The sequence below is a fragment of the Syngnathoides biaculeatus genome, chromosome 17 (genome assembly GCF_019802595.1).
Source record: "Syngnathoides biaculeatus isolate LvHL_M chromosome 17, ASM1980259v1, whole genome shotgun sequence".
Classification (NCBI taxonomy): Eukaryota; Metazoa; Chordata; class Actinopteri; order Syngnathiformes; family Syngnathidae; genus Syngnathoides; species Syngnathoides biaculeatus.
In genome coordinates, this window is record NC_084656.1 from 21837147 (window position 1) to 21861565 (window position 24419).

General features: G+C 44.7%; 1 protein-coding gene across 10 annotated transcripts; it reads left to right on the top strand.

Annotated features, from left to right (window-relative positions):
- The first annotated feature begins 333 nt into the window (after positions 1–333).
- On the top strand, positions 334–22923 carry arhgef28a (Rho guanine nucleotide exchange factor (GEF) 28a). 10 transcript variants are annotated; one of them, XM_061801833.1, is made up of 31 exons: positions 335–485; positions 1931–1996; positions 3593–3647; positions 5188–5251; positions 7376–7565; positions 7748–7889; positions 7983–8082; positions 9041–9127; positions 9473–9509; positions 10298–10390; positions 10938–11061; positions 11288–11426; positions 11499–11554; positions 11632–11692; positions 11857–11950; positions 12036–12130; positions 12339–12461; positions 12542–12621; positions 12712–12792; positions 13375–13500; positions 13636–13753; positions 13833–14081; positions 14240–14316; positions 14383–14561; positions 14982–15073; positions 15279–15443; positions 15715–15890; positions 16175–16222; positions 17219–17623; positions 19722–19923; positions 21859–22923. In XM_061801833.1, the coding sequence occupies exons 1-31, from the start codon at positions 421–423 to the stop codon at positions 22011–22013; spliced, it is 3744 nt and encodes a 1247-aa protein (XP_061657817.1). In that variant the 5' UTR covers positions 335–420; the 3' UTR covers positions 22014–22923. The 10 variants fall into 10 exon arrangements, with proteins under 10 accessions (XP_061657822.1, XP_061657823.1, XP_061657817.1 ...); XM_061801832.1 differs by adding an exon at positions 5044–5099 and having other exon boundaries at positions 354–485; positions 12542–12792; XM_061801830.1 differs by adding an exon at positions 5044–5099 and having other exon boundaries at positions 366–647; positions 12542–12792.
- Positions 22924–24419: the final 1496 nt, after the last annotated feature.

Sequence of the window (24419 nt, forward strand, 5' to 3'; positions counted from 1 at the left end):
GCTTCATTTGCATAAAAGCGTGATCTCGCTGCCAAGGTTCCCTGTTGAAATGAGTTGATGAGTTTCAAATCTTTTAGAGACGAGTCGCAATTATTTTCCCTTTTTCACCATTTGATATAATAATAATAATATTAAACTCATTGCACCAATTTTGTGGCCAAAAATTACTGTGTTATGGCCACTTTTTTTTTATTCAATTTGCATCTTGTGTACATGTTATCAACATTGTGGGCTCAGTATTCCCCCCCCCCATGTTTATATTGTCTTAATATTAACTTCTTTGCGCCTATTGCTATGGTTGATGATGACGATGATGGTAGGGCGCCATCTAGCGGCCACATTCTGTTTACATAACGGAGTGGAGGAAGAGGAGGAGCCGCTCTCCTCTCACCTGCAAACAAAAACGAGCTGACGACGCTGATGCAGTCGGGAGAGAGAGAAACTCGTCGTTTAAAAAGGAAGAGAAAGAGAACAAGTTCCAGAAAGTGAGTTCCAAGCGTCCAATCCCGCGAGCGCCTGCTCGGATGTGACCTCGCGACAGCAGGTAGCGTATCGCCGAGAAGGTGGCGGTGCGTTTAAGGACCCCTGGTTGTACTTTGCCGGAGTTCGCGCCTTGAAAGAGCCTTCAAGTGCATCGTTGTCAAACGGTAACGTCGGTTTGTTTTTGAAAACACGCAAAACGTCAACTTAACTTTTTGTCTGTATCATAGGAGCGTTTGTTAATTGTCGCCATACGCGTTTTTATTGTGTTTGTGTGAAGCGGTGTAGTCGCAGGAGGGCTTTAAACCCGAGAAGTGTTTCCTGATATTTTCAATGAGGTTGAAATAAATTCACATATTCACATTTCCTGCTAGTTTTCACTAGTGATGTCCGTTGAACCATCAAGAAGACAGCTAGCAATATTTGAATATGATGATAAATGTTACATTTTGTTATTCTTTGTTAACGCAGGTGAAATGGCTTTTTTTTTTTTTTTACACACAGATAACCCGCAAAAAACGTAATTAAGATATCTTGCTCATTACGGACTTTAGTGAACTAGGACTTACTTTTTTTTTTTAACTCACTAGTGAACAGTTTGTTTGCATTTTCTGACACAAATTCAGTGGAGTAGCTTCTTTCACACAATGTCAAAAATTATTTAGCTATGTTTGTTGTCTTGATTTAGCGAGCTAATAATTTTAGCTCATTGCTCGCTAGCTAGCTAGCAAGTTTAATATGTCCTTGTTCGTGCTAAACTCCCCATAATGTTTTTTTAAAAATGAAATTTCATGATAGCAAAATTCGTGATGGTACAGAAAGGGAGAAATGGCACAATTTTATTGTGTAACCAAAAAGCTCAATTAGCAGTTAATATTGTCAAAATGTGTGCAATTTCAAAATCGAGTGTTAGCATCACTGCCGCTCTCCTTTTTGGTATCAAATAATCGTTTTAATTTAAAGGAAAACCAACAATCAGCAAACCACATCAACACATACCTCGTATTAAAGGCCTTAGCGATGCCTTTTTGTATCTGTAAATAGTTTATTCAATACCCTTCTGTATGTGGAAGCAATCACTCAAAAAATACAGAAAATGTCCAGAAAGCTCACATGTCAACACATTAAAAAAAAAAAAAAGATATTTAAAATTCAGTCACATAGTTTGTGTGATAATTAAAAGCCCAAATATGGTGGAGTCTGTACTGCGAGCTCTCACTTCCTGTAATCCAAGCCCACGTACTGTACACCACAAGAGAAACGTGGTACTGTATCATTGCAGAAGGAAGTCGAATCACAGGAAGACCACAAAATAAAAAATCCCAGCTGTGACGATGATCCCTCGATGACACGCTGGTGTATCTTTAGAAGAAATGTGTCATGACATGTTCAACTTCCTCTTTCATGGAACACATTTCAAGTGGTTTATTTTTTTTTTTGGTCATTTTAGTCGTAATCCTTCGCTCCCTCCTTCTGGGTTAAAATGGAGGCGACCAGAAACAACGTTCCTTTACACGTAAGTACCTTGCTCCTTTCCAAAGCGTGTTAATAAGAGTGTAACGATTCCTTTTGACCGCTATTCGATTCCTATCATAATTTGTGATTGCCGATTCGATTCAAGGATGAGATTAGCGCGCGTAGAATCTATGTGACTGTGGATCCGATGGCCCAATGAAAAATGTCAAATGTATTCAAAATTTCATTGCTAGCGAATCCCATATCAGAAGCTTATCGTCCCGAGGGAGGCAATTTGCGATTAGGGGTCTCGGTGGGCCGCTTGACCGGACCGCCGCCAGATTTTGGGGTTAACCGATGCGTCTGCTGGTGGAGAGCGCGAGAACCAGACGCGAATCGTTAGCGGCCTACGCGGATGCATCAACGCACAACACATGAGCATCGGTAGATTGGTAGGAGGACCGTAGCAAGACTGTAAGTACAACCGGGAAAAGACGATAGTCAGACTGGTTGCAGCAGGACCCAAGACTGGTTGTGAGACTGTAGTATTACTGGATGTTAGACCAGAATTGAAAGACGCCGTCGTAAGATCCGTAATCAGACCAAAATAAGACATAAGGTAAAATCCGAGAGAAGCGTCTGTTATATGAGATGTTTTTAGTTTTGTTTTTTTTTTTTTACCCCGCGCTGACGTCACCGCACGCGTCGCTCTCGGGAGATGACGAGCGGCCCGAGAGCCAGCGATTTCCTGTTTCCCCGGCGACCGTAGGCAAGCACGTGCGCGTTTGTTTTGTTCGCCCGCTGAGCCGACAAACACGCGCGAAGGTGCTAGAGTCACCGTGCTGTCAGACGACGGCCATTGTGCGCCCTCTGAGCGAGGCTACAAGTGTCAAACCTTTATTATTCACGCGGGTTGTCCAGCGTGACACTGACCATATGGGGAGGGGGGAGGGGGGGTCATGCGCTACAAGCATGAACTGGTGAATATTTCATTGTGACAGGATCAGGTTTTGTAGTGCCATAAAGCCAGAGATTGCCCCACTGGCGTTCCCCAGGGCAGCCATGATCAAGTTAGGCTCAAAGATTGGGTTTGTTTGTCATATGTGCTTGATGGGGATGGATGGACATTACAAATGGACAGACATGATTTTTTTTTTGTCATTGTAGAGGTTTATTGTGGGCGGCAGCTGGTAAAGCGTTGGCCTCACAGTTCCGAGGTCCCGGGTTCAATCCCGGACCCGCCTGTGTGAATTTGCATGTTTTCCCCATGCCTGTGTGGGTTTTCTCCCACATCCCTAAAACATGGAACGTCAATTGTACCCTCTAAATTGCCCCTAGGTGTGATTGTGAGTAAGGATGGTTGTTTGTCTCGATGTGCCCTGCCATTGGCTGGCGACCAGTTCAGGGTGTGCCCCGCCTCCTGCCTGTTGACAGCTGGGATAGGCTCCAGGTCTCCCACGTCCCTCGTGAGGATAAGCGGCAAAGAAAATGGATGGATGGATGGATTGATGGAGGTTTATTGTTTGTATTCAGGTTACGGTGGAAAAACACACTGGGCGGCCGTGACGTCCTCAACATGGTCAAAATAGTCGATTTATATCTAATTGTTTTTTAAATTGACTTGAGTGGCCCCGTCATATCGATATTTTTGTTCCAGATCCAGCTGCCGAGAGCCGAGGGAGTCAACGCCGAACGTTTTCCTCCCGAAAAAGGTGAGGAGGCTTAATCGGGGCACGTCGTCAACTTCGCTCTTCCCCAAAGTGTGTCGACTTTACGTTGTCGTTTCCGTGCTCGCTCCTGTTTGTTCCCTCATTTGCAACAAAGCTCCAGAACAGTACATCCACTCCGGGATTCGCGTGGATATGGAAACAATTTGTCCCCGCAGGAAATTACGGGAAAACAATCATCAAAAACCCTTTTGACCGCTCACATTTGAACATTCTTGACTCTCATGCTAGTGGAAACTGTAAAATAGCATGAAACAGAAAAACACTTTTTTTTTTTCCCCCCAACGAGATTACAAATAATACAACCATTTCCAAAAACAAATGCCCCACATCTTTTATTTCTATTTTATTTTTTTAAACCCAGGGTAGCAATTTTTTGCCTTATTGAGATAACAACAACAGGGCACAATCAAGTAAATAACGCTTCTTTTTCATTTCTGGTTAAATTATATGATAACTTTACTAATTTATAATCTCGTCCCAAAAATGGGACGCTGCCCACGAATTGGTTATTAAAGATGAATTTTTTTGTAATGTTAGGATGTTTTGCCCCAGGAAATAAAGTTCAATCTGAAAAATGTTGTTTTTTTTTCCTCAAATGAATCCAGAAAATAGAAAAAAAATGGCTTTCATTTTTTTTATACATAAATGAAAATTTGCCCCCAAATGTACCACTTTTTCTAAAAAAAAAAAATAAAAAGAAAAAAGTCCTGAAAAATAGAAACTCTCTTGTTCAAAATGACTACTAATATCTAGAAAAAAAATAAATATGCCGCTAAGTTAAAAAAAAAAAAAAAAAAAAGCTCCAAAAATTAGAAACTTTCCTGTTCAAAATTACTGCTAATATCTAGGAAAAAATAAATATGACACAAAGTAAAAAAAACAAAAAAAAAGTCCCAAAAATTAGAAACTCGTCCGTTCAAAATCACTACTAATATCTTGGAAAAATTAAATATGACAGTAAAAAAAAAAAAAAATAAATAAATAAATCTTGTGTGATGTCAAACATTATACGGGTCGTTGCAAATGACAATAAATATCAGTAAAGTCAACTTTACATCCAAACGACAACCGCGTGTGGTACGTCTCCCTCTACCTGGAGGGTTTTTTTTTTTTTTTTTTTTTTTTTTATCAATGGTTACCGTGGCGATGCCAGATGGCTGTATTGACCAGTAAAGCCGGAGCAGGAAGTGCGCCTCGGTATTGACCTTCAGCTCGTCTGGAGTCCGGCGAATGTCCATTATTCTCTTACTCGCGGGAGGGGGGGGGGTCTTGTTTCTTTCCCTCGCGCCCCTCGCAGAAGACAGTGGGAGGAGAAAGAAGGGGTGTGTGTGTGCTCACAGGTAAAATATATATATATAATTTTTGGGAATTTGCACAGGAGTTAGCGAGGAGCCGCGAGTAGAAGGCGACAACATTCTGGCAGACGCTTCAAAGGTTGAATTTACTTTTGTCGTTTTGAATCCAACGCTAACAAAATGTCCCGATCTGATTTGTTGATGTTTTTTTTTTTTTTTTTTCCAAGATTTTTAAAGAGCAGCTTTTCCTCTCTGTGGACGATGAAGAAGCTCCTCCATTTTCTTCATGCGGTAACTTTGTTTTTCTACTTCAAGGGCGACTGCTTGATGAATGGGGTTCCCAAACTGAGGGGTGGGACCCCAAAATAAGTATTTCTTAATCAGGTCCGCAAAATGGTATTTTTCATTCATCTATTTTCCAAGACGCTTATCTTCACGAGGGTAAATTTTTATTATTAGTTATTATTAATTGGTCATGTTTTTGGATTCACGTTTGTCGTATGAAAATTCTTTAGCTGTCTTTCTAATTGGTTGCTTGCTGAGGCTTCATGGTTAGCGTGGTTGTCGCACCTTGGGACGAACCGTAGCTCTTTACTGTACTGTTTTGACAAGCTAAGCTAACAACTTGAAGCATTTTCTTTCCGGGTGATTGTAATAGATGTAGTAAAAATCTGGTTTTATGATTTTTTTCATGACATGCTAAGCTAGCTAGGAGCACGCTTATGATTCATATCTAGTGTGATCATGTTGCAGTATGTCAAAGCCTGTTTTCTTTGTTTATGTCATGCTAAGCTATCAGTGGGCGCCACAGATTCATATTTTGCGTGGTTCCAATAACATCGGTTAAAATCTTCCTGTTTCTTGTATTCTTGACATGCTAACGTAACTAAGTGCCGGACGAAGCTATGTATTTAGAGCACAGGTGTCAAACTCAAGGCCCGGGGGGCCAGATCCGGCCTGCCACATCATTTGATGTGGCCCCCGTGATTCTTGTAAAAATCTGTACCAAAATTTAAAATTGCCATATATCATAAATGATGAAGTTGAGATGTTACAAGCATTTTTGTGTTACTATATATGAACAGTTGAAAAACACGTTGACCTTGATTTCTGATTCGGATTCTGGTTCATAAATTGATGATGTAAACATGATGAGACGATTCAACATTTTTATCGTTTCACAGTAAAACGGCCCTCTGAGGGGAAACCCAAATCAAAATGTCAGTTTCCAGTTGCGAGTGGCATGCTAAGCTAAACGGCTGCCAGTTGAGGCGCGTGGTCGAGTTCGCTCGGGTCAAAGGATTTGTCGTCTGTGCTTCAGAGTGTTTCAACGCGAAGTTAAGTGTGTGTTGTTTTTTTTTTGTCTCCGCACCCCCACCACTCGTAAGCCCGAAACACGTGACTCCGCATTCAGGGACACAGTTCCACCAGAAGCGAGCACGAGAAAGAGGAAATGCCTCGGCGATGCTCAGGATTTCCTGTCAATAAAAAAATCTGCCACGGCCTCCCTCGATATTGAAATCCTGGATGAATGCGCATGGAAAATCTCATCAAGAAAGCTCAAAGTCTCCTCAGCTCCTTTTCTTTCTTTCTGTCAGAACGACATCCATTTGATCATGATTTGGATTTGTTTATGATGTGCTAAGCTAACTGTGACTCAGCCTGAGGTCTTCAAATTGTCACAGGGTGTGTTTTTCGTGGTTTCAAAGCTCATTGATTCCAGTGGTTGGATGCTAAGCTAACTTGATGCTACCTACTGTATGGCTACCTATAGGTGTTTCCCACTTACGACATGCTAAGCTAACAGACTGGTAGCTGGGGCGTCAAATTGCAGGTGGATGACTTCTCTTATGTTCGTTTTTCCATTGTTTATTGCACACTAAGATAAGTAATTGTTTATTTGGATAATTATATTTTTGGCTAACTTGAGTCAAAAATTTCAATTTCCATTGTCTACTGCACACTAAGCTAAGTAGCTCCTAGCATATTTGGGATGGTTTTGGTCCCTTGGGTCAAAACCTGACTTTTTCCAGAGTTGATCACATGCTTAAGTGTTGGCCTCACAGTTCTGAGGTCCATGGTTCAATCCCGGATGCACCTGTGTGGAGTTTGCACGTTCCCCCCGTGCCTGCGTGGGTTTTCTCCGGGCACTCCGGTTTCCTCCCACATCTGAAAAACATGCAACATTAATTGGACACTCTAAATTGCCCCTAGGTGTGATTGTGAGTGCGGCTGTTTGTCTCTATGTACCCTGCGATTGGCTGGCAACCAGTTCAGGGTGTGCCCCGCCTCCTGCCCATTGACAGTTGGAATAGGCTCCAGCACTCCCCGCGACCCTTGTGAGAATAAGCGGCAATGAAAATGGATGGATAATCCGATACTAATCTGCAGATTCTTCTTGTTTGTTTTTTACAGTACACATGGTGTCCAGACGTGAGCACGTCGCGGAGCACAAAGCGGTGCAGATTGGGCACATCGTCAGTGGCGTGACGAGTGACGCTACTGACGCGCCGCCGCCGCCGCCACCTTTGGAAGGACCCCCCGCGGCCATCTTGGCACCCGACACCCTCGCCACGGACGCTCCCCTGTACTCCTGCAGCCTCAGGCATGTTTGTGTGTACTCTGGCCTTGTGTCATTATGCTAATGTGACATGGTTTTGGTGTAGAGAATATTACATATGAGACGTTTTTTTTTCACCTTACTTGAAAAATGGTAATACATTTGTGTGCACAAGTGTGCGATTTCTGTGGTCAGTGAAATCAGTCTGGGTTGTTTTGAAAACACAGTCCCAGCCACGTGTCTCTGGAGGTGGACAGCGAGGAGGACGAGACGGAGACAAGGATGCAGCCACCGCCGCTCGACGGTGACGCCGGCCCGGCTTGCGGTCGCAGCCTCTCGACCTCTTCGGCGTGCGAACCAGTCCCCAATGTAAAAATTAAGGGAACAAAACAAGAAAAAGAAGCGTTTTTGTGTCACAAAGGGACCATTTGAGAGGCTGATTTTGTTGCTGTCGCGATGCAGAAGCTGAGTGAGTCGGCAACGCGGCTGCGCTCCTATTCCTACTCGTCCGCCAAAATCCCATCGCGTCCCCCTCGCCTCGCCCGGGATGCCTGCAGCCCAGGTCAGTCAAAGTTGTTCAATTTGAGGTGCACGGACCGCTAAATATAAAAATAGTTCGACAAGTGAGGTACTGTACATTCATAAAATAGGACGGAAATATATATATATGGTGCACTAGGGGTGTGAAGACATTAAATACGATGTAACTAGTTTTCTGTATTAGAATTGGGGGGGGAAATAAGATATAAAATGGTACATTAGAGGTGTATAAACATTAAATATGATGCAACTGGTGCATAAGAGATGTGTAGAATATTAGATATGATATAAATTTAGTACCATAAGGGGCATACATTGTAATGTAAATATGTGACATTCAAGGTAGATACATTTAATGTGTAAATATGACACATTTCTAATATAGTAATGTAAAATAAAAATAATAATTAATATGTAAAAATGAAAGTGTTTTGAACATAGTCCTCAGAACTGTGAGGCCAACGCTCTAACCAGTTGCGCCACCGCACTGCTGAATATACACATTAGAAAATGTAAACTTGGTACACCGGAAGTGCATGCAGTAAATGTGGTTCATTAAACGGGCATAAATTAAAATACCAAATGTACAATGTGTAACATTACTGTAAATGTGGTACATTTGCGTCGTATAAAACATTCATTATTTTTTAAATCTGGTACATTAGAGGTGTATGCATCAAGTTTGATGCATTGTAATTCATAATACAATTTATAGTAGTATAGAAATAATCGGGACATTCAGTTAAAGACACTCACTCCCATTGACGGCTTTAGATGTCAAATTTCCGTGTTAAGTGTGAGAGTTGGCTGGCGGTGAATGTGTTTTAAATATCATGTAAAAGTGTACATTATAAGTGTATCTATATTGAATGTGATGTAAATACTGGAGATTACAGATGTATGGAACATGAAATGTAGTATAGTCGAGGTGTATAGAAGTATAGGAAAGTGTGTGAGACCCGCTTGCCTGTGTCCCGCAGATGCCCCGCCCCACGGTGGCAGCCATAGCCGATCCCTCCTTCAGGCGCTCTCTCTGTCTATATCGCTCTCCCTGCTACACCCCGCTAGTAAGTAGAGGACATCGCGTGGCTCAAAACAGCTAAATGCTATTAGCATGTTTGGTCAAATTAAGTGTGCATGTTAAATTGATTTTTTTTTTTCTTTATTGCTTGGTCGTATTGGATCAAGTGGCCAGATGCTTTGCATTTTCATGTATGATTAATGTAGCACTTTTCCAGTTTGCGCCACAGCATGTCTGTCGTCATGGCAGTAAGCAATAACAAATGACACGTAATTATAAATCACAGTTTTTGAGGGGCCGCTTATGAGCCAGCCGGCATCTTTGCCAGACCTGCACCACTCCTCCATTTACTGCTGAGAAATCTTTTTTTTTTTTGGTTGTGTATCCACAGAGCAAAGAGCCTCAGAGTCGCAGTCCCACGAGAAGAGGTAACGTTTGGTTTCTGATTATGAAATTAATGTCACACTGATGTCACAACACCGCACTCGCGCCGACCTCAAAAACGACGACATTCACCAGCAGGGTGAAGATTTTCATTTTCAGGTGTTAAAAGAATACAGTATAGATATTGTACAATAGAACTAAATAAAACTGAGAAATACTTGATAGCTGCCTGTGTGGTTACTAAAAATTTGACTTTTGCGGTAAAATTTCATGGCAATTACCAATTTCAAAACAAAACAGAAATATTAAAACTCCGTTTGAAGACACCTGACGCAGACACCCAATTTGTAGAAAAGAAAAACACTAAAACTGACTTTTGGGGGCTAAAATGCCAGACAGGGTGAAGCTTTAAAACTAATATAAAGTAAAGCCACTCACCTCATGAAGATTTATGACATGGTCACGCAATTTAGAGGCAAACAATATTATTTTCACAGGAAGCATGCCTTGTCACCCTCTAAAGATGCCAAATGGGAGATGGGGAGACAAAGATGATTTGTTGTACTACAGGAAAAGTGTATTTCATTGTTTTCATTGCTATTTTTAGAATTTAAAAAATCTTATTGCATCTGGAAAATTCCTCTCTTCTGGCGTCTTATTGGTTAACGTGGCTAAATTACAGACGTGGATGCAGTTTTTTGGAAAAATTTGCTTTGCTCCTTCCTGCCTTTCGTCTCTCACGTTCCACGGCAACAGACCCCCCCCCCCCCCAAAAAAAAAACCAAACCTGAGGGATCCTACGTGAAGTGTGTACGTGTGGTGTTGTCCGCAGGGAGTTTAGCTCCCGTCACAACGACGACGACGAGCCCGGTGCGGCGCCGGCGGGATCCCTCCGACATCTCACCTTATCCGAGTTCCTCAAAGAGTATGTCTTTGCGTTTATCCGAGCCTGAAACGCAGCACGAAAAGAAGAAACTAACTTTTTTTGTGTATGTTCCCAACACTAATCTCAATTAACTTTCACAGCATAAAGCGTTTTTAGCCCAGTGATTCCCAACGACTGTACCAGAGCACTTAATAGTCCATTTTCACCTAATTGGTCCCAAAATTACTACTGACTACTACTTCTAATCATACATACTATATATCTCTGTTCATCTCTCTTTGTCACTGACATGTAGCGTCAAGGAGAACAATTAAATGCTCTTGCGACGGATCACGGAGGACAAGTTCCCCCTGAAATAATCAAAATAAGAGTGAACAGCAAACGTGCCATTTCCTTTTGTACTATATTTTTAAATATGTGCTTTGGATCAGTAAAAGTTGGGAAACACTAGGCTAGCACTTTGGTTTGGAGACTAACCTTCACTTCAAGAAGACCGTCAAAGCTAACACGGGTGTGGGCTTTTGTCTGTTGGATTTCTTTGTTGGTGCTAAAGTAAAGCTAAGCGTTGATCTTTACCGGAGAACAGGATTGAAGAGGAGCAGCCTGACGTGTCCGGCGTCCCGACCAAGGCCGATTCGGACAAGTACAAAGTCATTCGCACCTTCAGTTTCCTCAAAAGCAAGATGTCCAGTACGCGCAACAAGACCAAGGTAGCCCCCGTGCGTCTTAAGCATTAGCTTTAGCCAGCTAACAGGACCGCGGCGTGTCCCTTTGACAGTCACAGCTAGCATTAGCTTTAGCAGTCTAAGACCACCACACGGCAACTCCACTTTACAATCTCAGTTGGTGTCGTTTTGTACACAAATAAAGACAAGATAAGGAAAAGAGTCCTGCTGGGATTAAATCATCTTCTTTTGTCTTTTGTTATCTTTTTAGGGCAAAGGGAAGGACCAAGATAGTAAGGACAGACAAACAACCGCTGAGCACTTTTTCACCACCTCCTGTGTATCTCCCACCACCACGTGCATGGTGTGCGACAAGCCGGTGTTCGGGAAGGACCTTCTGCATTGCGAAGGTGGGCCGCACTCCCGAGACGTTCCTTTCGCACGTCTCCCTCCTTTATCCAACATTCGCTTCTCCCTCTCAGCCTGCGCCGCCACAGTCCACAAGGCCTGCAAGGAGTCGATCCCGCCGTGTTTTAAAGTGAGCGCCGCGCTATTCCTCGGGCAGCGTGCGACGACGCACACTCTCACGAGCTTCCTTGTTTTGTGCGGCTGCAGAAGCTCCAGGAGAAGAACGCGCTGATCTCGGCGAAGAGCAGGACGGCGTCCCTCCCGCAGAGTGAGTCCGTGACCTCGACGTACAACTCATCTCAGACTTAAATGACCAATTCCGGGACTCGGGTTGCGTAAAACTTACAAAAGATTTCACTTGTAACTTATTTTGTGGGGGGCTGGGGGGGATTTGAGGGATTGTTGGAACGTGTTAACGGTATTTCCATTCAGATTTCACCATGAGAGAGAGTCCTCCTCAAAACGCGACGCCACCGGTGGCCTCCGAGGATCTGCCGCCCTGCGGTTCTTTCACTGGAAACGACGGGTATCGAGACCCCCTCTATAAGCCCCTTAAGTATGAATCCATCCGGTGTAAAGATTTGCAAATGATCGCGTGAAATTCGTCTTAGCGAGAGCTCAGAGTCGGAGATGGACACCGGGAAGGCAAGCTGTCGCTCAGAGGAGCTCCAGACCATGTCCGCCACTGATTGGACCCCGGTGGAAGGTATGGCCGAGTCACCAATCATATGCTAGTGATAGCAAATTAGCACCTAGCTTGTTAGCATGCAGCACAGGGGTGGGTGGGCAAAGAATGAGCAGTGGGTGATTGTTCTTCCCTATTTGTTGCATTAATGTAGCTTTTAAAATGAACTATTTTACATAAACGGTTGAATTTATATCCAAGTTTTCTACCGCAAATCTTCTCTCAACAGACTGCAGCGACCTCGCCGCCGACGCCGGCGATTACGAGGCCGAGTCGTGGAGTTCGACGGTGGAGCGCGACTTCTGCAAGAAGCAGGACAGGCTCGTTGTCAAGAGGCAGGACGTCATCTACGGTCAGCTCAGTTCCAAGTCCGAAAAACAGATTCACAAGTCTTGCTGGAGTCAAGTCACGTGACCTCCGGTTCAAACGCAGAGCTGATGCAGACGGAGCTTCACCACCTCCAGACGCTGCACGTCATGGCGGCGGTGTTCCGCCGAGGCCTGCGAGAAGAGGTGCAGCTGGACGGGGAAGCGCTGGACCGCCTCTTCCCCTGCCTGGACCAGCTGCTAACGCTCCACCGCGCTTTCTTCGCCGACTTGAAGGATCGGCGGCAGAGCTCGGCGCAGCCGCTGCAACCCAACAACTACCTCATCCGGCGCGTAGGAGATTTGCTGCTGCGACAGGTGAGCTGGAACTTTTGGAATTCTGCCTCCAGAGTCACTTTAAATGCAGGATCAATGGGATTTGCTAGGCTTGTTTTTTATGAGTTGACCCAGAAATTTCTTGTCAAATTTGCGTACAAAATAGGCATACATTTCGGTTGAATTTTGAGCAATTGATCAGCAAACTTAAAGGGCCACTGTCATGAAATGCATGATTTTTAGTACGTTATTAATGTAAAAACGGCAGCCGGTATGGACCCATGTGTTTACTAACTCCCGACGTGAAAATCCTCTGGAGGGATTTGTTTTCGAGAAGAAGCAGGAAGTGACGTACAGGGCAGTAGCGCACTCAAGCGGACTCGTTTGTTTCTATTAGTTTTACCTGCGGGAAGGTAGCTCGTTGTTCCTTCGTGTTAGCCAAAATGCCGGCTCGTTGCATTGCTGGATATTGTTCGAACACTCGGGAGGGCGGATTAACCCATCGTAAGATTCCAAGGGACCCGGTTCGCCGTGAAAAATTGATTGCACGGGTGCAAAGGACGAGAGTGTTAAGTGTTAACGAGCGACTGTGTTGAAACGTAACCGCCGGTCGGGTGTTTTCAGTTTTCAGACGAGAGCGGTGAGAAGATGCGGCGCGTCTACGGGGAATTCTGCAGCCGGCACAGCGAAGCTGTCGGCTTTTTCAAGGAGCTCCTGCAGAGCAACAAGCGGTTTCAGAACTTTGTCAAGGTCTGTCCTCATTTGCATTTGATTAACGGCACGTGCGGCGATCAGCATCCGGTTGGGACTCGACATTTCATCACAAAGAGCACAAACAACACCATTTTTTGTCATTAATTCTGTTTTGGGATTTTTGCACGAAAGCAACAAGGAGGTAACTCTCTGGTGCGACGGCGGGAGATCCCAGAATGCATCTTACTGGTCACCCAAAGGATCACCAAGTATCCCGTCCTGTTGGACAGGATCCTACAGTACACGCAAGGTCCGTCCGCCGTCGTCCTCATCTGGGTCTCACCGCTATGGCGCAAGCTGACCAACTCGAACTTTGTGCGCTGTCGCAGAGGGCACAGCGGAACACGCCGACCTGTCGGCGACGCTGGCGCGCTTGCGCGAGCTGATCGCCGGCGTGGACCTGCGGGTGAGCGAGCACGAGCAGCGGCGGCAGCTGCGCGACGTCTGGAGCCGCACGGAGAGCCGCAGCACGGCCAAGCTCAAGAACGGGCGCACGCTACGCAAGCAGGACATGATGGGCCAGACGCTCAAGCACCACGGCGCCCTCCTGTGGAAGACGGCCACTGGGAGACTCAAAGGTTTGCCCAGGAATGTCGTCAATTAATTTTTTTTATACACCATACTTAATATTGTGTATTTACTATGACTATAATATATTCATGGTGGCACCCTGACCAAACAAAAATGGCAACCCTTTAATCTCACCTGCTTTCGTTTGTCTATGAACACCGGACAGACGTCCTGGCTCTCCTGCTCACCGACTCCCTGGTCTTCCTTCAAGAGAAGGACCAGAAGTTCACCTTCGCCACCGTGGTACGTTCGCCGTCAAGAGTCGGGCTTCCTGCTGACTCTTGAGCCGGCCCCCCCACCCCCCCGCAGGACCACAAGCCTCCCGTCGTCGCGCTGCAGAAGCTGATCGTGCGCGAGGTGGCCAACGAGGAGCGCGGCATGTTCCTCATCAGCGCCTCGGCCGGTGGGCCCGAGATGTACGAGGTCCACGCCGCTTCAAGAGAGGAACGCGACGCCTGGATGAGGATTGTCCGCCGGGCTGTGGAGAGGTATGTTTGCTCCAATCCCGACTTGAGCGCCACAAAATAAAATCTCCAATTTTCCTCCCCAAAATCTCATTTCCCATTTTAATTTATTACTTTTCCCATTCATTTTTATGAATTATTTATGAATAATTTGGCAACATAAATTGTAGTTGTCAAATTGAATAGTTCAGCTGGTCTCCGTATGCAGTCTACTGTTCAAAGGTTTGGGGTCCCCACCGGACAAAAAACACATTATTGTTTATACACATTGCTGTTGAAAAGATTTAGAAATGTTTTTGTTTTTTTTAGTAATCTCTTGAAATGTAAGTTTTTTTTTTTTGTTTTGTTTTTTTAACCGCTACGTTGTATTTTTAATAATTTGATATAGCTTAGATTGGTGGGGTAAAGGTGGTGTACTCGCGTGTTTTTTCTTCCTTTCCTCAGCTGTCCCAAAGAAGAGGAGGAATCCACGAGCGAGTCAGAAGAGGAGAAGCGTGTTGCTGAGGCTCGCTTTCAAAAGGTCCAGAAGTTCCAAGGTCAGAAAAAAACGGATCGGGACATACAGGAAGTGGACGGGTTTAGAAAATGTGGAGGTGCTATAATTTCTCACGGGGCTCAACCCAGCAACTTTGGGTGTGGAACCTTTGAATAAAATGTTCCCCCGACATCACTTTCCAAATGATATTGATTGCACTAACAATGAACCGATCAATGAATTGCTTTCTTTCTGTATTCCGACAGAGAGCCTGACAAGCCGGGACCAGCAGATCTGCTCCAGCCTGGAGGAGAAGCTGCGGATGTACGCCGCGGCGGGCGCGGCGCCCGGCGGGCCGCGGCTGCTCGTGCGGCCGCAGGCCGACGACCTGCCGCGGGCCGGCGTGCTGCTGGCCGCCGCCCTGGGCGAAGGTTCGCTCTTGTGCAAATGAATCGTTACACTTCCTTTAATTTCAACAATTTCATTCCATCACTCGTGCTTTTGACATATTCCTACGCCGCCACTAAAACTAGTTTCTGGTTTCTGAGCACGTCACGCCAGTCGTATGTCGCTTCACAAACTAGTTTATCGCGTGCCATTCGTCACCTCGAAACATTACCCAAAGTACTATTGAAACCAAACTAAAGAACCCACCCCCTTTTTTCTTTTTCTTTATTTACTGTTTTGTTGTGCCACCACCAGCCGAGAACCTGAAGCACACGCTGGAGTCCAGTTCCAGACGCAGCCGGGACTCGGGCGTACACTCGGCGTTGGTCGGAAGTCCCGTCACGCCTCCCGAACAGCCGTCCGACAGCGTAGCGGACCCCGAGAGCGTTCAGTTTACATCGTCGACTCACTCACAAAGTGATAACTTCAAGGTACACTGCAAATACAAATACTGAACAGGAACTAAGTATTGGGTGTGTTTCCTGCGTATCCTCGTGCGTTCCAGAGCAGTTTAGAAAAACCTTCAAGAAATTTTGTTGAATTTAGTATACAAATTGGATTCGGGGTAGGATTCAGAAAGTGGGATGGGGTCACTTCACGTAGGTAAACAGAAGACTCAGTGGGACACAACACGGCAGTAGAACACAATTCAGCCTCCAGGGGGCGCACACGTGTCACGGTTGGAACGTCACCTCTTTGTCCTATTTGTTGACAGATTGCTCGCAGTGTGCAGACCCTCACACAGCTGCTCTACAGTTTGCAGGTGAGCTTTGTCATTGAATTCATCTCAAATGTAAAAGCTACACACAACAAGTGCTTATTGTTCCTCGCATTAAAAAAAAAACAAACAATGAAAATGACATTTTCATCCCATATAAATCCGTGCAATCCTTTTATGAATGATCGCGTAACCCAAATTTGTACACGAGCCACAATACGCCGTAGTTTTATCTGTCTTACGTATGCTAGCCCAGTTTTAAAGTCATGATGTCCATTTGTAACTTGAAAATGTCGTAAGTCTGTCGTGTTACAAACCAAGGACAGATTTTGTTTATGCAGCACTTTTCATACATTAAAGTGAGGCACAAAGGGCATTGCAGTATAAAAGTAAACAAAACAAAACCAATTCCCGCACCCTGTCACACACAACAGATTCATCTTTAATAGAAAGTTTTAGCAGATTTTCAAAGTAACTAATTAATTTATGAGTCATGCGACTTACAGAATTTTGGAGTAACGATCATTTTAGGTTATTGAATTAACCAAACGACACAACTTTGATTGATTGACATTTATGTTGGCGTAGTCATAACGCTTTATAACCCTTACAGCAATGGCTATTTAAACAAAAACGTCGCAGAAACACATGTAGAGAGACATTGGCATATATTATTCATTCTGCGCCAAACATGACTAATATTAAGGCAGCTTACTGAGCCATTTAGTTGTGATTGGCTGTATTTGTTTTATACTGCCCCCCGGTGGCCACGGCACACTCACAAGGAGCCACACAATCCATTGAATTAATGCATGAAATCATGATGGGCAAACTGCTTTTTTTCTTCACGTACTAGAATTTCAAGTGGCCCAATCATCCTTCTATTTTTCCTATAAGCTGACATCAGAGTTTGGACACACCTGTGCGCAGGCCCTCTTTGATTCCATTTGCATATTCAAAGCACCCCCATCCTGCCTGCGTTGACCCAGATGGCTCAGGTGAGCCGTCACATTCAAATGCGCTCGTTCATCCGCCCTCCAGGCCGCGGTGACCATCCAGGACAGCCGCTACGAGCTCCAGCGGTTCCTCCTCCGCGAAGCCCGGCTCCCGTCCCGGCGCCCGCCGAGCGCCCGCCCGGAGAACTGCAAGGAAGATCCGGCGAGGGACCGGGAGCGCCAGGCCCGGGAGAGCGGCGTGGAGGAACGGGAGCGCCGGTGCCTCCTGCTGGCCGAGGAGCTGCGGCGCGAGCGCGAGGAGCTGGAGCGACGGCAAGAGGAGTACCGGAAGGATCTGGAGAGGCTCCGGGAAGGCCAGAGGAGCACGGAGAGGGAGCGAGAGCGTCTGGAGAAGCACCGGAAGATTCTCCACACCTGGAGGCACAGCCGGCAGAGGAGCCTGCCCGACGCCATCATCCCGCTGGATGGGCAGCGGGTGGGCATGGCTGAGGTCAGTCACGTGAGCGTTTCGCTATTTGTGTTTGGGCTCGGTCTTGTCACTTTACCATCAAATTGTGGTCATTTACTCCCGAAAGTTTATTCTCTTGATTTCGTAGTGATGAATGCAATTTTTTTTTTTTTTTTTTTTTTCCAATCGGATCTCAGTTTTTCTGTGTTGCTATGTCAATCTACTATGCCCCTTGGCTTTGACAATCAAGAGTGTTGCCCAATGCTACGGGCCCGTTTGTTTAACCAATCGGATTTCAAACTCACGGCAAGATGGCCGACGACGTGCTCCGATTTAGCGATCCACGTGCATTAAAATGCATTTCATAATCAGGCATATTTTGCCTTGAGTTAAGATATTTCCTCCTAGTTAGATTAGAATTTTGTGTTGTGTTGACAACATTGCAAATAATCACCACTTTAGCAACTTAAAAAAAAAACGCAAGTAGCAACTTTAATTCTTTAATTTAATTTAATAAGAAACAGACCCAATTAGACGAGTCATTTTCACATTGTGAGGCCCGATGGATGGCAACCATTGAGCACAGCCGTAAGGTGTCCCCTGGGTTTTAATGGAACCGCTCCAGAATCGTCCGGCACATGCGGTGCCGCCCCCCCCGCCCGGCGCTCGTGATGTACGAGCTGGAATAATCGGCGCCATTTCAGCTCCGTTTATCCCCCAGCGCCGCGCGCCAATAAACATCTTGGTGATGGATGGTAATTAAAGAGCAGCGGATAAAAAAAGATCCGCTGCAATAATTAAAATGGCCTGAAAGGGTCCACGGTGATTGCCTTTGTTTTGTGGAAAAAAAAAAAACAAATGCGGCAGAAAAAGGTGCAGTGTTTCCCCGTGGGGGCTTGAAGCGAAGTCATTTCTTTATTTTATTTTTTTAAAGCTATAAAAAGTTCTGTTCAATTGCTTCTTTTTGGAATGTAAAAGACGAGACCAGGATAAAAAAATTCAAAAGTTTTTCCATCATTGTTGTGATCTAGGTAGTCACTGATAGTGTAGTGGTACACATGCCTGCCTTTGGTGAGGGCAGTTCGGGATCGATTCCCGCTCAGTGACTGCGTCGATATCTGCCCTGCGACTAAGTGGCGACCAGTTTGGGTCGTAGTCCGCCTTTTGCCCGAAGCCAGCTGAGATAGGCTCCTGCTTTCCCACAACCCTTGTGAGGATAAGCAGCTTGGATAATGAAATGACGTGACATTCTGAACTATACACTGCACATCTCTTTGATTTTTTTTTTTTTTATATATTTTTGAGTGGAGAAGAAGGAAAACCAATTGAGATAATGTGATTGCGGATATGTGCACACCCTCTTAAATCTGGGCAGTGGCTATGTGCAGAATGAAAATGTGAAATTGCCCCCAAACTTTCTAACAGTAGTTGATATAATTATAGATATACTGCAATTACGAATAATGGAAATATAAAAAAAATTGTCGAACGTATACGTTCATATGTAGAATTGATTAACCAATGATTGAATTAGGTTAACTAATTGAAACATTATTCAATTCATTTTAATCAAGCTATCATAAGGGGGGAAAAAACAGCAATGCAACGAACATGAGAGGACTTGCAGGGCCCCTCGTTTGCGTCCCCGAGAGCTACGCTAATAGTGCCAGCTGCATTATTTCACGTTTCAAAACTTCTCATTTTGTCACCACCTCGGGCCCACACAAACTGGACGAAGGTTCTCCTGCCTTGTTTCCTTCTTTCCGTTGACTTCTGGGGGTCTTTTTTAGTCGCTAGGCAACACTGACGTCGACAAGCAGCTTGGGGAGCCCGAGGCAACAGGTCACGGGGTGAACTCTCAGGCCTGCGCTAATTGGCCGCGAGTCGCGTCATCGTGATGAGTTGCACAGCCGCAGGGAGCCAAAACACCGGCGCATTTTTGACCCTTGCCGCCATCCTGTAGAAATGGCAGGCGCATTGTCCTTTTCTTAGCCAATCAGAAGACATTTCTGACAAAAAAAAAAAAAAGCACATCAATACAAAGTTATTCATGTAATCTGCACGTGATGTTATGTGGATGTGATTTTTCTTCCCTCTCACGTTTATCCTTTAACTTGACCTGTCCTCGACCCCTTCCCAGAACTCAAGTGCGGGAAACGACTGCGTGTTTGCGAACGGGTCGCCTTCGTCCGGCGGAGGCCTCGTCACGACCGACAACGACCGCAATGGAAGCGACGCGCCGTCGGCCACGTCCGACAGCAGGACGTCCGTCGTCCCCGACGCCTCCGCCCTTGGTCCCGACCTGTACGGGCGGCACCGGACGGCGGAGCGCGCTTTGTTCGGTAAGTGCACGCGTTTTGGTGTTCGGGCGTGGGGGGGGGGGGGGGATTCTCTCGTCATTGCGATCGGCACGCATGAGAAACTGTGAGAAGGTCAACAAACCAGTCTACCCACGTAGTATTCTCAAGGCTGACGTCTGATTTGTCTTCCCGGTTAATCAGTGTCACCTGACAAAGACAAACGCCCCCGCGGCGCCCCCCCCCCCCCCTCCCAAATAGGACGTGACAATCGATGGCTTCTCTCCGGACCGGTGAGGGTCAGGGCAGCTTAGGGCTGATTGCCTCGACTCTGATCTACGCATAAATCGTTACATCGGGCCTCCAAATGCATTTTTATTATCGTGTTATGAAACCACGTTTGAGATCGATCAAAATGCACGTCAAGCGAGAGGGGAGTTTAAAACCGAAGGAAGGACAATTATGAAGAAACCGCAACAACCGAGCTTGACACGAAAAGAAACATGGAGGCACGTGACGACGACAACATTGTCGAAAGAGTAGACACGTCGTCACTGGACGTATTCTGGAACGTGAATCTCCAGTCATGACGTGATCGGACGTAATTTGAGGCAGCGTGAAGTAACGTAACGTGTTCTATTATGATTTGGTGTGACGTCATTTGACGCGACCTGAGGCTACCATATGTACCATTTGGTCCATACATACGCCGCACCCGTGTAAATGCTGCAAGTGCTCACATTGAAACACAAGATATTTGCAAAGAAAAACGATACACACAAAAAAGATTAACACTAGGGTGGAGCTAAGACTAGTGTGGCGCAAATGCTGACGCCGTGCTCACGCTAGCGCCGAGCTAAAGCTACCGCTAACGCTAACAGGGCCGGTTAAAATAAAACTTAGCATTAAATATCACTGAGACATGCCAGTAACACAGCGGCAATGCGCTAGCGCAGCACTAACAAGTAGTAGTAGGTAAAAGTCACTTCCTCGGCACATATATTCCACCGGTCTCATTCTTACCTTTTCCTCTTGAGCAGCCGGTAGAAAAATGCACGAATTAGCCACATCACCGCGTAAACCGCAGGGTTGAAAGCGTGTGGGGGAAAAAAGTCGCGGCTCGTAGGCCGGAAATGACGGTAACGTAGAGGGATTTAATGTTACATGACTCGGCGTAATTTGGTGTGACATGACGTAATCGAACGTGATTTGATGTTTCGTGACGTAATGGCAGGTGACTTTGCGTGATATAATTTGAAGTGATATATTGTAATATGGTGTAACATGACGTTATGTGACGAAACGTGCAGGGTGACATAAACATATGAACATTTAACAAGTTTTGCTGCGGCTTTCGGAGTTGCTCCGCTATTTGGCACTGATGCTAGCGCTAAAATGGCAGCGGGCCCAGCTGGCGTGTCGGTTTTGTTGACAGTTCAATTTGGGAAGTTTTGGGGGGGGGGGGTTGGATCGCCATAGCAACAACGTATGAATTCGCCGCGTACATATGGCGGCTTTAAAGAGCACATCTTTAAGGCTCGTCGGGGCGCCGCTGACGTGCCATCGTTCACACTCGCACCACTTCTCTAATGTACACTTAATGTCATTTATCAAATGTGTGCACACACACACACACACGCTCGCTCCTCTTCAGGGACACAATCGGGCAATTTATAGTTCACGCCATCTGTTACCATGACAGCGCACCTGGCCCTACACACACACAGCCACCTCCAAAAGTCCTTAAAAGAGTGATATTGATCCCCAGGAGGAATTTGGAAAGCCGCTGGAAACACACCAAAGCACGTTTTGCGCACTCTCGGACTCGAATTAACTCGATTGTGTCGCACCCTGGTCGTCGTCGTTATTATTTAGTTGTATTATAATAATGCATCCCCGTTCTTGTTGTGTTGCATTCCGGTGATTCTTATGATTATACCGCAGTTATTCATAACGCCGTTTTTTTCGTTGGCACCTCAGATCGGCGGCACACGGGCGAGGCCTGGTCGTCACCGGCGAGCGGAGACGGCAAAACCCGCCCGCCGCCGTTGCTAAACCCTGACCTTGGGTGGCCGGTTTCCATGGAGACGGGCAGCGGCGCGAAGGTCCGAGATGGAACTGTCGTGTACTTCTGAACACAGATAAACCGTAATGTCAAAATTGTGGCGCTTGAATGTGATTACCTACGTGTGACATAATTTACATTATCATTTGTCCTTGTCAAATTTGTTATTATTATTATTATTATTATTTCCATCATCCTCCCAGGCCCTAAAAAAATTTTCATTTAAATCTATTTATTCATTTTAAATTATTTTATGAAAATGTTGGTTAATTTATTGTAAATAAAATATTTTAAAAAATATTAGCAATTGCTTGTTAATTGCTACTGTCGATGAAATAACACAAATTCACCTTTAAAAATATTTCAAAATAATTGCATAATCGACTGAATGAGCTGAGTGAAACTCAAATGTGACGCTTGAGCACGCAGGTTTGTCCACGCCGCTGCTAAAATGGCCTCCGACGACCACAACGACGAGACATTTTCAGTCCGGCGGCGTGGACGGCGGACGTGCCGTTGCCAACGGCGACAGGTAGAGGAGCAGCAGGTGCGCGCATACCAATGACTTCCTGTCCGACAAGTAAGCGCATCCGCGGCGGAACAATCAACGCCTCCCGACTCAAGGTAACATTTAGAGGTGTAAAAATAATACTAAAAAGCTTAATATATATATATATATATATTTGTTATTATGAGGCAGCAAAAAAGGTTTAGCGGCGGCAATACACACCATGAAGCTACTCAACTCATGTCAACATTGTCACTTGCCACCAGGGTTCATTTTTCGGAACTTTGCACTCTTCGGAGGGTGGGGGGGTGACCGTAATCAAACTAAAATAGTCCCGCCCTCGGCGCGCTCGCCATCCATCACATTTTATTCCCTCCGTCGCCATTAAAAATCCGATTAACCGTCCCGGTCCTTCTTTCCGAAGGCCCCGACGGAATCTCATTTCATCACCTCATCAATTTTGAAGACTCCGCTCCGGCGAGCCGGCGCTTTTTTTTTTTTTTTTTTTTTTTTTTTACGGCGCGTTTTAGCCTTCGTCGGCTGTAGCCCGGCTCGCTTTTACCGTCTTTGAGCTCAGATTTGTTTCCAACTACACTTGGATTTACTCACATATTGTATCCAGTACACCAGTGGTTACATTCTTGTATGTAATAATATAATAGTAGGTAAAACATATTTGAATAAACGGTGTAATATTGCGAGATGAAATAAAAAGTTGATCATTTTGTGTACGAGTTGGCCGATAACTCGTCGGAGTCAAACCGCGGTGAGCAAAATGTGTCCTTTTTTGCTGAGTTTGTGATTTTAGCGGCCAAATAAACGTGACTAACGGGCGTCATAAGGCTTTTATGGCGAGCCGCCACAATGTAGCGCGTATACTGGCCGCTGTATATTTCTCCGGGGTGGAATTCCGAAGACTCGCAATATACTCGGCGGTCACGCTTACGACCACAGGGGGACAACTTTTCCGTTATTTTTATATTTCGGGTGGTTTTCGATGATGTTGCAGCTTTGTGGGAGTTTCTTCTGCAAGTTTCATGAGTTGCTGCATTTGCACGACCGGCGGCAAGTTGAGCTGTGTATTACATTTTTGGGGTGCTTTTTAACGTTTTTTTTTTTCTTAGAATCTTTTTCAATTATTTCAGTTTTTTTTGTGAGCTTCTTGGGTAAGGTTTTTGATTTTTTTTCATTTTATTTATTTTTTTTACCCCCCCATGTTTTGTTTTTATATAATTTCATGATTTGGTTGACTTTGGCTTATTTTTACATAATTAATCTTTTAAATTTTTTAAAATTATTTTTGGGAAATTTTTGATTAGATTTGAATGCATATTTTGAACTTTGTAATAGTTTTTCTTGATTTTGATTTTGAAGGGGATACTTTTTATGATTTCTTTTTAGATTTTCTCATTTCATGATTTTTTAATAATCTTTAATTTTGTGATTGGGATAATGTTCTTGGGTATGTTTAAGTAAAGTTGTATTTTGTATTTAATTTTGTATTTTTTTTATCATTTGCCATTGTTAGGGGAGATTTTTTATATTTTTTGTTGAGATTATATTTTATTGAACGATTCAATCTTTGCATTTAACCTTTTCTTTGATATATTTTTTAAATAAAAATTTGAGGAAGATTTTAATGTATTTTTTGAAATTGTAATGAAATTATTTTAGTATTTAATATTTTTCAACACTTTAAATTTTGAGCTTTTGCATTAGGTTATTTATTTTACATTTTGTTGTTTTGTGATTTTTTTTTTTTTCATTTTTTAATTTTTTTTTGGAATGATTTTTGTACGCTTTATTCCCAGGTATGTTTATTTTGTATGATGATCAAGTTTGGGTATATCCAGCCGTCCATTTTCTTCGCATCTTATCCTCACAAGGGTCGCGGGGAGTGCTGGAGCCTATCCCAGCTGTCAAAGGGCAGTTGGCGGGGTACACCCTTCAACTGGTTGCCAGCCAATC